Here is a 13,369-nt window from a genome sequence, read left to right as displayed (position 1 = left end):
ACGTCTCATGACTGTGTACGTCAGTGCAGCCTAAACCGGTGTTACATGTAGTCTTCCACTACTAATGCTTCTGTTCAACTTGCCTGCATTCTGTATACTGTCTTTACATGTTAGGTCATATTCACATGTGGGTCAGTGTGCCCTTCCAGAGTGAAAAACTGATTCAATGTGATGCTCAGGTTCACTGGATTTCTGAACTGTACGATACATAGAGATAGATCTTGTGCCACATTGTCTTTCAAGGGCAGATTCCATGCGTTGAACTTTGCATTCAATGCTTTTAGAAACAATAAGTACTTAGCTGTTCTCTTTGGGGAGGGTGTGTGCCAGACATTACGTATCTATTTTCTTCTGGTGGTCTCTCAAAACAAAGTGAAGTCTAATCTTGAAAGATAAAAAAAAAAACAACTTGTGGTGTTTTGAAGACGATTTTTCACAATGCTTTCAAGTGAATGTTGTGTGCACCTGTGCGTGTGTGTAGGATCTGAGGGTGGCCACACCCCGCCTTGTTTTTCTGGCCACAGGGGAGTCTGGGAGCGCCACACTCCACGCCCAACTCCAGTGGCATCGTGGCAGGGCTCTTGTCCAGCATTTCCTGTAAACAGCAAAGTGGAAGCTCCTAGGCAGGACACTTCCTCCCTGAGGATGACCTGGAAACGACCTCAGTGCGACTGATGCTCTGTGTGGCCCACAGCGTTCACTCAAGTCCCACCGTAGCCCACTCCTACAGAACTGCTCTTCAGTATTGTGTAGAGAGATACTTTAGGACAAAGGGCAGCTTACCGCTCGCCATGCAGGGTCTAAGTCACATGTTTGCTGACTGCTTTCCATGAACGGTCTAAGTGACATCAAGGCTGAGCAGTCAGCAATAAATGGACTCTTGACTGCTCGGCAGTTGACGTCCACTGTTCCATCTTATCCTCTACTCAGTTTAGTACACGGACCACCTACATTTACACTTATTCATTTAGCAGACACTTTTTTCCACTTAGAACATTAAGCTACATAAAATTATTTACCCATTTGTACAGCTGGGTAATTTTTTTACTGGAGCAATTTTTAGGGTAAGTACCTTGCTCAAGGGTATTACAGTTGGAGGTGGGAAATAAATGTGCCACCTTTGGGGCCAAAGGCAGCAGTGCTAACCAGTACGCTTCCAGCTGCCCTACCTGGACAGGAGCACCTGTCCTACTATTGCTGTTCTAACAAGAGGAAAGGAAGAGTCAAAGTCCACTCATCTGCCAAAACACCACATCCATAGTGTGTCTTGCCACCACCACGGTAAAACACTCATCACCCATTTCTCAAACACAAAGAGGGTTCCTGGCTACGCAGATGGAGAAGATGTTAAAGAGAAAGCAGAAACAACTTTCTGTAACTCACAAAGACCAATAATATAAAACTTTGCTTATTAAATGGAAAATTTTATTTTGCTTTTGTCTCCAGAAACATCATAAGATGCTGAATGAATAAGCAAAAGTGTTTTAAACACCAAACAAGAACAGCTGAATACTGTTCCCATATCATAGCTAAAACGTGGAAGACACTCCCATGTGAGACCTTCTGAAAAACAGCCATCAGTGTTTCTATTACAGCAACTACTGTCCACCATGGCAAAGGCCACAGAAATATAACATTCAGGCGCCACCACAGCCCTCGCATACGGAACACCATTGCTTGGCTCATGTTTGTCTTATGCTTGGTTTATTGAATTTGACATAATCTCTTAACTTCATTTGGTTTCATTGTCACAAATCTCATCTTCAAACTGTGTCAACTGTAAACACAGATTGATTAGTTTAATTTACAGTCTCCAGATTACGTTCCTCAGTCTCTCTTTAAGTCAAATTTTGACGGAAGTCGAAACACCTAGGTATGGTGAGTATCTAACGTCAGTTTGTCAAATGTTTGTTTTAGTACATTGTATACCTTTCTGTGCATAAAAAACATTAAGGAAACACTTCCGGATACACTAAAACATGTTTAATATAGCAATACAGTAATAATAATGATATAATGAAATGAGGTAATGAAGATAATAATAATAATAACAACAACAAGGCGCACACACATTGACTGAAACCGCTTGTCCCGAGCAGGGTCACCGCGAGCCGGAGCCTAACCCGGCAACACAGGGCACAAGGGGGAGGGGACACACCCAGGATGGGACGCCAGTCCGTCACAAGGCACTCCAGGCGGAACTTGAACCCCAGACCCACCAGAGACCAGGCACAGGCCAAGCCCGCTGTGCCCCCCCCCCCCCCCAAATAATAATAATAATAATAATAATAATAAATGGAACTACAGTTTTTATAATAGAGAGAGACACAGAAAGAAATAATAACTGTTACTACTACCATGACGAACAGAGGACACGGAGGAGGCTGGACCCAAGTTCACGATAGTTTATTCAAAATCAAAGGACTAGACATGTTATCATTGTCAGAGAATGGCGAATGGTCAGTCGGTCGATCGGCGAACTAAACAGAGGCAAGGATCTGAAACCATGGTCGAGGGAGAAGGCGGGCGGTCGTTATCAAAGAGACGTGGAATGATGAGGGAAAGGACTTCGAAGAGCAAAGCAAGGTGGGTTTGAGAACGAAGAGGGGACGGTTGTCTCGACTGAGATTCCGCAACTGAGAAGAGGTTGAGAAGTCTCTTTTATAGGCGAGTGCTCCGATTGAAGGTGTTGGTTGAGGTACGGGGGTGGTTGTGACAACTACAGTATTTATAATAGACAGAGCGAAAGAGAGTGTGTGCGTGCGCAAAGCATTAAACAAACTTTAATGTTCACTTTTCCAATGTTCGTTGGTGTTTTACCTTTTTCTGATCGCTTTATTATTTCCACTTTAGTTTCAATCATGATAGTTTTCCTTTTCTCGAATGCATTACCATCACTTCCACCACATTTACGCTCTGGTGCCATAGTTATGAGGGTAAAAACAAAAAAATTAAAGCCAAATACAGTAACACAGGAGTCACTGTTAACAGCAACATGGTTCGACTGAAAAGAACGAAGGCTGTCCTACCTCGGGCGCACGCGCCCCGCCCACAAGCCAACGAATCGCTGTAGACGCGTAATGTTTTGATGCGCATTGCAAAGTAGTGTCCATTTGTTATTGCAAATAATTGTATGTAACTTGAATTTTTGACATAATAGGCTTAATTAAAGCGTGAAAAAACAACTTGAACTTAATTATGAAGTTTTCATTAGATTGTTACTTTCGGGTGACAAAAAAAATTTACTTCTGGCCACTAAGGGGGTGGTTCATAACAATGAGTAGTACGTAAGTCCGATTTTTATAACCGGGGGTCTCCCAGTACTTTGATGTGCATAAAATCAATAATGTTCTACTAACACATCCAGGCCATGGTGACATCCCATCTGGATTCTGCAACTCTTTCCTGTGTGGCCTCCCAGCTACTCCCATCAAACCTCTACAGCTGATAGAGAACGCTGCTGCTGCACATATTTGACTTGCTGAAGCGTTCGCGTGTATCTCCTCTACTCGTTTCTCTGCACTGGCTTCCCATAGCTGCTGGGATCAGATTTAAGACCCTGGTAATTGCCTACAAATGCATGAACAGAACTGCTCCCATATATCTACAAGACTTGATCATTCACTACACCCCAACCAGACTGCTACGCTTTTCCACATCTGCCTGCTTGGTGGTCCCACACATGAAAGGTAAAGCACGAAGGCTCTCGGTTCTGGCTCCGTTGTGAGGGAACGATCTCCCCCGTCACTCAGAACTGCTGAATCTTTGTCCACATTTAAAAAGGCTCTTAAAACTCATCTCTTTCAAACTCACTTTATCCATGATCTCTTAAGTTCATGTAAAGTATAAATGTTCATTCCTGTAAGGTATAAATGTTCATGATGATGCTTGGATCAATCCTTTACAGAGCCACTCCTGCAATGTAACATAAATGCTTATATGTATCTCAAAAAAAAAAAGACAGTGATTAGGAATTGGCAATATTCTGGTAAAGTTTTATGCAGCTACTTGTGTGATGAACATCGGTGCATATGGTGAAGGAAACTAAGTGTACTTGAGAGGCACACATCTGCAGCTATGTCTCTTTCTCCTAAGGTAATGAACACATTGTATTTTCTATGAGATGTACATCGCTTTGGAGAAAAGCGTCTGCTAAACGAATAAATGTAAACACTGCCAAGACTTTTCAGCAATGTGACAGGATTTGAAGAGTATACACACACACACATTTTCAGAACCACTTGTCCCATATGGGGTCGCGGGGAACCGAAGCCTACCCAGCAACACGGCATAAGGCCGGAGGGGGAGGGGACACACCCAGGACGGGACGCCAGTCCGTCGCAAGGCACCCCAAGCGGGACTCGAACCCCAGATCCACTAGAGAGCAGGACTGTGGCCCAACCCACTGCGCCACCACACCCCCCTGATTTGAAGAGTAATGCTGTTAAAATGTAGGTAGTTATGCATTAACTAGTAAATGGTATTGTGCTTGTACACTAACTAACAAATAAACAGTACACTGTATGCACTCAAGCAACATTATTGTTGATTTTGTATTATATATGCAATATATAAAGCAGAAGCCATACAGGAAGTGCTTTTAAAGAGACATTCTTACAGCCGGCAGTCACACCAAGGTCCTTAAGGGATATATATATTTACTATTCTTTAGTCCAACAGGCAGTGCTGGCTTAACAGGCACTTAATCAGTCATCAGACAACAGATAATCATTTGTAATATGTATACCAAGGTGTTTATGCAGCATATGAATAAATAATTTCTGAACACTCAGCAAAATCGCAGCAAAAATATGGGAATACATGAACTAAATGAATAATTACAGGATGACGTTGGAGCAAAAAATTTGCATACACAAGGCCCGCTAGGAATTCGGCTGGACAGTGCTGCGCTAGAACAGGAGACGGCACACGAAACAGGTGCTCCGATCCGACTGGTTGATGAGTAGAACCGTGGTTTCAGAGCACACCAACAATAAATCAAATTCTCCTTAGAGGACAGCAGCAGTGTCAGCTCTTCTCCGAAAACAAACACCAGCAGCGGGAGTACACTTCAGCTGGAGCCCCCCGTGGGCAGCTCAGGAAGCCCTGGGACCGTGACACCACGAATTTACAATGGTGCTAGTGATGGCGTACCCCAGAAAAGGACATAGAGCCAGTCCTCAGTAGCAAAACCATGTCAACTCCTCATTAATCTGGCAAACTACAGGTACAGTAAAACCAAGTCATTCTTGGCCATTTGTTACCACCATTGCACAGAATAAAAAAAAAAGAAATCATACAAACACCACACTTATTTGAGAAAAAAAAACATGATTAATTCTCGTAGGGAAAGTACTTTTGCAACATTCATGTAATGTGACATACAATATATGCACTTTCCCCTCCGAGTATACACAATCCCCTCTGAGAGAAAAACTACTGGAGCAGTTTCAGGAACATAACGAAACACTCATTTTGTTACCTGCTGAGACACACAAGTATGTATTTTGCATTCAGTGTTATTACCCACAGTAATGGCTTAGGTCTTCCACAATTCTAACACACGGAGACACATTCAATCTGGCTTTATTGCACTGACACCACTTCAGATAGTTACTCCCAGTGGGCATATCCACATGGAAAAGTTGAGGGAGAATTTTATGAGTAAGGGTTCAGTACCTACATATGTATATATAGATTTAACCATGTGTCTGGTTACTAAGAATAAGCAAAATGTGGAGGGGAGACTAAATACATCTTAAGTTAGAAGGACTGACGAGTGCTTGTGGATGGTGAGGGTGAATAATACAGTATGTCATATAAAGCAGCTGTGGTGTGGAGTAATAGATGCAGTTATGTGTAACAAAATGTACGGAAAAACCTGAGACAGAAGAGGGCTATCTGGGCCAGTGGAATGGTGTTCAGGCTTGTAGACAAAAAATCTCAATATTAGAGGGGCATCAGGAATAAATAAACTAAGTTTTATTTTAGTTAAACTAATAAGAAAAAAACAGTAGATTGATGTCAAACAGTGTCAGGTGTCATCTTCGCACACACTTATGCACGTGTCACATACACAGTGCAGTCATGCAACTGTTAAACAGCAACTGATTAAAAAAACTTGTGAGATTAACCAGATGTAATGTTGTTATAGTAAGTTCACATTTGCTCACTTAGCTAATACTTTTCTCAAAAGTAACTTCCACTGTTAAGCTACCGATAATTATTTACCCCATTTATAGGCCTGGGTAATTTTTAACAAATCACTGTAAGAGGATGGTAATACAGCAGGAGGTGGGATTCAAAGCTGTAACGTCTGAGGTGAAAGGCACCAGCTCTAACCACTGCACTACCTGCTGTGCCATAACAAAGTCCCAAATTAATAAAAAAAAATAATAATAATGCAACTTGGGGCGTTAAAGAGGCTGAATTTCATTGTAGTTGCATAACGACAATAAAAGTGAACTGAAAATAATAATACATTATAATATATTAGAATATATATTATACAATAATAACAATTCATTTATAATAAACAGAGACTTTCTTTACTGTATCTTCCCATGATTTTTTTCCATCAAAAAACTATTAAGGCTTTTTAAAACAACCAGTCCGGGCAAGCAAATGGCAAAAGGAGGTTAGTCAAGTGGGTTATAATAACGTAGGTTAAACTTAAGCAATTCGGCTGTGGCAGAGAGACAGATCTTTCGTTTAGGGAGTGACTGTGAACACTCAGCTCTACAGGGTCCAATAAACGTGACACAGCTTGGCGAATCTGCTTTAATGAAAAGGCTGAACGTTTGTACAGAGGGTGGCATTCACACAAGTAGTGCAACAATGGGAAGCATCTGCTTAATCTGAGCTTTAGCTGTCTTTCTGTGCCCCTCACCCCCCATTATGATTTAATAAACTGAGCTGTGTAATAAGTGCATAACAAAATTACTTATGCTATAAACATACCTCCCTCCCATTGGCTCTGTGACCGCAGCGGACAACTCCCTTCTCTTTCACGAACGCGAACCAGCCAGCGCTACATCGCATTGTGGAATGTGGTCAATGTGGGGGGCCTAAATCAGCCAGCTGTGACGCTACCACCTGCTCTTCCTGCTTGGCCCTCATAGCAAGACTATCCTAAACAGCATCCTCGGGAGACACGCAGAGGAATGTACCGACACACGTTCAGAAACTACTCCAACATTCCCCCAGATTGCTGATGCACGAACGACTGGAATACGTTGAGGCTGTGGCGAAATTCGGGAATCAGCTTAGAGGTCAGGAAGAATTTTTCCACTCTGGTGACAAAGGACATTTGCTATATGTTTCAAAGGATAACACGGACCAGCAGCTTTTTAAGATGCTAACATTAGCAGTTTAGGTATTGGTTCAGAAAAAAAATGACAGACGGAAAACACAGCGTGGAATACAAAATAGTTTATAACTTCCACAGTCACACATTCTCAACAGACACCCTAAGGCACATCAGAAAATCCTGAATTTGTAATGTAGGATAAAACTGCACTTGAAACTTTCTCACAATGAGTACTTCTTTGCATCTGGATTGAGAGTTAATTACTTACAATTAATCAGAACTAATTTTTAATAAACTTTACAGTCACACAAACGGGGAAAAGAAGCTGAAGGAGGTTAAATAATTTCACCCAAGTAGTCAATCTAAAAAGTAAGCCCGAGTAGCTATAACTGTAGATAAACCATTCTTAGACAATTTTGTTACCACTAGCTCCTGGATGATTGTGAATGCGTTACCTTTCACATACAGAGTCAGACAGACCATATGGTTTAAGTGTCGAGCTTTAGCAAAAATGTGACAAATAGATTTAGCAAAATTGTTTACATTACCTTTCTGATTCCTGGTCCGGAGTCTGAGTTTTGCTCTCAAACCCAGTGAGGCTGCTCATGTCCACATAGCCATCGTTTTCATTGGCACTGGAGGGCGCTCTACTGGGGTCATCAAAGAAGTCCGTGAAGGTGCCCATTCGAATGGGTCGTCTGGGTGGGATTTGTATGTTCTCATAGTCAGAGCTTATGGCAGGGATATTCTCATAGTCAGAAGTATCTGCACTGGGGAAAGAGATTGATCTTGGCTTGGTCAGTGGAAGGGGCATGAAAGGAGGCCGTGACCGGTCCTCAAAGGACTCCACCCGAGACACACGATTGCCAGTGGTCTTGGGCATGCTCTTTCTAGTTTGGCCATCATTGTAGAACAGGAAAGTGGTTATGGAGTCATCAGATAAGCGCTTTGGTTTCCCTGACCGAGAATGAGACTGTGGGGAGCTACCCACACTCCTTCTGTCCATGTCCATAATCCGAAATGGACCATGGTGGCTGGACTCGGAGGAAGATCGAGAGGGAGGACTGTTCAAGTCTAAATGGACCTTGTTGTCCTTCTTCCTTTTAAACTTCAGAGCTAGAAAACGCTTAAAGGATGACTTTTTCTTCTTCTGCTTCTCTGGGAGGTCATTCTCAATCAAAAGTGATGGGGAGCTTTTGGTGATGGGCTTCTTAGTGATGTAAGCCAGCTCAAAAGGTGGCGGGATGTCAACCACAGAAGTTGGTGTGGACATGCCACTGGAGGCCTGGTGACTTCTCTGAGAAAAGCTACCAGATGAACCAATGACACATGGCAAAGAAAGGGTGTCATCCATTCTCTTCATCCTTCCTTCCTCCCCCAGGGGGCAGTCAGTCTCTCTGTAAACATTCATTGGCATGTCCCGCCCTTCCAAAGAGAAAGACCGTGGATACAAATTAAAGCGCCAGGGTTTCGAGGAAGGAGCCATTCGATTTACGTCCACCTGTTCAGCATCTCTCCTTGGGTCGTGGTTTTCATCCATGGAAACCGTGTAGTAGTCATGGGTCTGGCACTCAATTCCGGGCTCCTCGGGAACAGTCTCAGGAACATAGCCAGGTACCTTCCCAGAAAGGGATCGTGAGCGAGTCACGATACTCTTCCTCCCTAGAGAAAGGAAGTTCTCCCCTTCGGACTCCAGCCCAGCTTCCTCATAGACATGCTCATCACTGATGTTGTCTCTCTCTGTATCTGAGTCTTCAAAGTAAGGCACAATGTGGCCTTCAGCATCAATGTCATCCTCTAAGGCATCTGAAGTATCAGCAAACACTAGTCTGTTGGTGTGCTCTGTTCCACTGAGGTCCATATCAGCTGGCACTGTGATAGCACACAATCTAAAACGGGGCTGAGAGCTTCTATGATTCAGAAGTGGCAGACAAGGTTTTTCTGTCTGTTTAGAATCCTTCTGGATTCTCTTGGGGTCTATATCAGCAGTTTCATCATCATCCCCTATCTCCACATAGTCCTCCGAGGATGGGCACTCAAGCTGGTCTAAATCGCCAGCTTCTTCAATATCCGCATAGTCGTCATCTTTAGACTGGGGCATTTCCTCACATGTGTTCAAACAATGAACATCAGGATGTTCCACTGTGAGGAATTTAGGAATAGTACATTGCTTGCTGTGAGCGTGGCTACCCTCTATTTCATCCACATCATTTGATGAGACATAGCAAGGCTCCAGTTTGCATATGTCTGCAGTTCCTTGTTCCTCTGAAGTCCACTGGCCTTTGTGAGGATTCCCAGTGCTTATTATATTGACCTCATCTGCAGGCACTGATTCAATAACTGAGTAAGGCTGAAAATTGTCCCAGGTGTCTTCTGATTTGCAGGAATTTCCAGAGGGAACGAATGGGATCCCTGAATGAGGTGGATCTGGGTCACATGGAGGACCTATCACATCATATGGACATTCTTCAAACAATAAAGGAAGGATGGTGTGGTCTGCACCAAGAGGGGGTCTCCTATTTTCCAGAGCTGACTCTCTGCAGTGCAAGTATCCAGTGTCAATGATGCTGCTTTCTTGAAAAAATCTGTGTTCAAGGTCTGCATCACTCTCATGGCACAATTCTTTCCCAGCCCCCTGAGGAACCTCTAGATCTTCTTCAGCAGTTTCATTTTCCTTATCTGGGTGCTGCTGGACCTGAGAGCTAGTGATCTCCTTACTTAAATCATAGCTTTCTTGGTTACCAGGCACTGTGCTGCATTCAAGGGGTTCACCTGTCTCTGGGAGCATATTGCTAGTGCAGCTGCCCTCAGATTCAGTGTCGTCACTGCCTCCAAGATCACTGATTTCAACACTGTTCACAGAATCAGGTGTAGATTCCACATCACTAACCTCTACTGTGTCAACTGAATTAGTGGCCTTAGCTTCAGCAGAATCTGGTAACTCATCACCGTGCAGCTCTCTCTTTTCCTCAGCCGCCCCTGTTATGTCTTTATTGCCAATTCTGACATCATCTGAGTGCGCTGTAAGCTGTTCATCTTCGTCATAGTGTCCCTCGGGATGAGCCATGAGGTGCTCTTCCTCAGACTCGTACTCGTCCACTGAGCCCAGGCGCCCGTTGGGGCCAGACAGGTAGCCCGTTTCCTTCAGATCTTGCCCAAGATGGGGTTCTGGAGCAAAAGCAGAGCTATAACTCTTGCAGGAGAACTGACGTCTGGACATCAGTGATGAAGGCAACTTATGGCAAAATGACTTGAGATGTTTGATTTTGGATTAAGAAGTGGTTTGTGATAACCTGAAAATAAGAGTAAAAGCTATCATTAATAATGAAACAAATGCATTCCTTAATCAAAGACAAAACTGTGATCCAGTTTATTTTGGTTCATTTTCAACGTATGTGTTTAAGCGGTAGCAATGTAATTCCAAAGAATAAAAAACAACATAATATTCTTTACAAGCAATGAAATATGTAAGAAAGGTATTTACAAATTAGAGATTTTGAAAACCATATCTGTATCCTGACCCTTCCCCAGTTTTGACCCAGCTCTTCAGGTCTCGGTTTTTATTGACAGACATTGCCATCGCTTGGTAACCTTAAAACAGATTAACTGGGGCTCTTTAGCCCTAAACTTCCAGATTCCAAGAAAGCTTGTCTTGGCTGAGCTGCTTTCACTCTCCTCCTCATGGACTTCTCAGATGGAAGACAACACAGAGAGATGGAACATATTCTGAAGTGTACTGTCTCAGGAGTGTGGATAAACAGCTCTGAAATGCACAACATTTTAGGGTATCTGAAATCTGCACTGCAAATAATGCTTCAAACAGAAATTGTTTCGCCCATGCTTATGGAAACCAAAGATGACACCAAGACAAAGTAGAATGGATTATTTTTTTGTGCATGAAACACGGTGCATTGGTTTTCCTGATTTAAAAGCATGCTTCCAAGGCTTCTCTTGATAAGGACCCTCCCAGAATCAAAACACCTTATACACCCCTGAAGTCTTCCTGTTATTCTGTAGCTATCACAACGCACGTCCCACTGAACTATGCTCACTTTGTGCTTTTTCTGGTGACATGTTGTTTTCCACAACAGCGATTAACTATTTCAGCAGACGATGCATGAAAGACACAGGAAGCACACAGGGGAAAGACATTAAGACTGAGCACTGGCTTTTCTGTGAACCGCTTGGAGTCCAATGTTCGCGACATCACTGGACTTCCTTCTTATCACTCTTCCTGTGATTCACAGGGAGAAACACGTTAGAACGTCTGTATCTCCATTGTGGCTCCTCCACTTCGTCAAAGTGCAACAAAAACAGATGCAAAAACAAGGCAAGTTTACACATAAATGATACCTGGAGGGACCCAAAAATTAACCTGAAAATAAAATGGAGATGAGCCTGGCAGAAAGGAACACGTGTGAATACGACTGCGTATGAAATGTGAAAATCATGCTGATGATGTGATTCGTAACAGGGCACTAGCTACTTATTCTTCATAGGTATCTAAAAAGTCCAGGTTTTCTGATAACAGCACTGCACTTTCAAGTTTTTTAAGAATAAATGTTCGGTAGTGGAAACATAAAGCGCATTGTTATGATCATACTATAGGCAGCTCCCTTCCAATTATAATGACGGTAACAATAACCTACTTTTATTATAATAATTGTTACTTACTTAGTTTTATAAGAAGACAACGGGGACTGAAGGAGCGCCTGGAGGAACGTTGCAGGAAAAACTGAGGGAGGCCACTGAGGTTGTAATCAATTAATTGACTGATTAATAAGCGCTAATAACTGCAAGACAACAGCAGCAACAGTAACAGTGACAGTAACAGGAAGAACAGGAACCGTAACAGTACAGAGTAATAACAATTAGTAAGAGAATGAACACAATGTTGCTAAGAGCTTACTTCTAACACACACACATTTTCTGAACCGCTTGTCCCAGACGGGGTCGCGGGGAACCGGAGCCTAACCCGGCAACGCAGGGCGTGCAAGGCCGGAGGGGGAGGGGACACACCCGGGACGGGACGCCAGTCCGCCGCAGGCACCCCAAGCGGGACTCGAACCCCAGACCCACCGGAGAGCAGGACCCAGCCAAACCTGCTGTGCCACCGCACCCCTAACTTCTCATAATCATGAACAGTAATTGACACACGACCACGCACGACGCACGTTCTGTGCCAGTCGTGTAAATAATTATACTACAGTCCGACTGAGCTGAGGGATCATGTTCATGATGATGATGATAGCGTCGGTCGGCGCCTTCCATAAATTATGGCATAATTCCACCACGATCATCATCATCATCATGTCCACGATCCGATCGCTCCTCCTCATGATGATGCCGGTTCGTTTCTGAGCTGAGGTAAATTCACGAGCGGTTTGCGCTCAACAAACTCGTGCTGACAAGTTGTTCTCGTGCGCATCGATCGATCATCGGCAACAACAACACAACTTCAACTTGTTCTCGCTCCTTCTCTCACTCACACTGACTGAGCGACTCGGACTCTTCTCTCCGCACAACTAGTTGGCCACACCGCACCGCACCGCACCGCACCGCACCGCACGACACGGGGGCCAAACAAACTGTCCCCGAACGAAGGAGCTGCTCACCTGCTCTGTTCACACTTACTTACTCGTCGCTCGTCGCCGCGCCAAGGAGGAGGAGAAGAAGAAGAAGAAGAAGAAGCTCCTGTTCTGTTCTGTTCTGTCCTGTTCTGTCCTCCTGTTCTCCTCACGTCTCCGCGCACCATGACATGATGATGATGATGATGATCCCTGAGTGAGAGGCTGAGCCGCGGTTCCCGCGCGCAACACACACACACACACACACACACACGAGACGCGCGGTCACGCGGACAGGTGTCCCGCAGGCAGCGGAGAAGCCGTGGAGCGGAGCGACGTCCGCCGCGGCGCCGCCACCACGTCCTCGCGAAGCGCGCGGTGCCCTCGAAGCGCGCTCCCGTCTCTCCTCGGCGGTCCTCGCGCTCTGACGGGGAGCGCGGTCGCTGCGCTGCGCGCGCATTCAGGATGCCTCGCTCGCCGCGGCGCGCGGGAG

At 44.3% G+C, this 13,369-nt stretch overlaps 1 protein-coding gene across 2 annotated transcripts in view; it reads right to left on the bottom strand.

Moving 5' to 3' along the window:
* LOC108923413 (FYVE, RhoGEF and PH domain-containing protein 5-like) overlaps positions 1-13,010 on the bottom strand; it is a 48,730-nt gene extending 35,720 nt beyond the window's left edge. Inside the window, exons 1-2 of one of the 2 annotated variants that reach the window (XM_018734124.2) lie at positions 12,925-13,010; positions 7,858-10,602 (exon numbers count right to left, since the gene is read on the bottom strand). In XM_018734124.2, coding sequence (XP_018589640.2) covers positions 7,858-10,529 — 2,672 coding nt within the window. In that variant the 5' untranslated portion in view covers positions 10,530-10,602; positions 12,925-13,010. The remainder of the gene's footprint in view (positions 1-7,857; positions 10,603-12,924) is intronic. The other variant, XM_029247815.1, reaches the window with a different exon arrangement.
* Positions 13,011-13,369: the final 359 nt, after the last annotated feature.

Source organism: Scleropages formosus, chromosome 22 (genome assembly GCF_900964775.1).
Source record: "Scleropages formosus chromosome 22, fSclFor1.1, whole genome shotgun sequence".
Lineage (NCBI taxonomy): Eukaryota > Metazoa > Chordata > Actinopteri > Osteoglossiformes > Osteoglossidae > Scleropages > Scleropages formosus.
The sequence above is the reverse complement of the archived record's forward strand: the minus strand, read 5'-3'. Positions and strand labels throughout refer to the sequence as shown.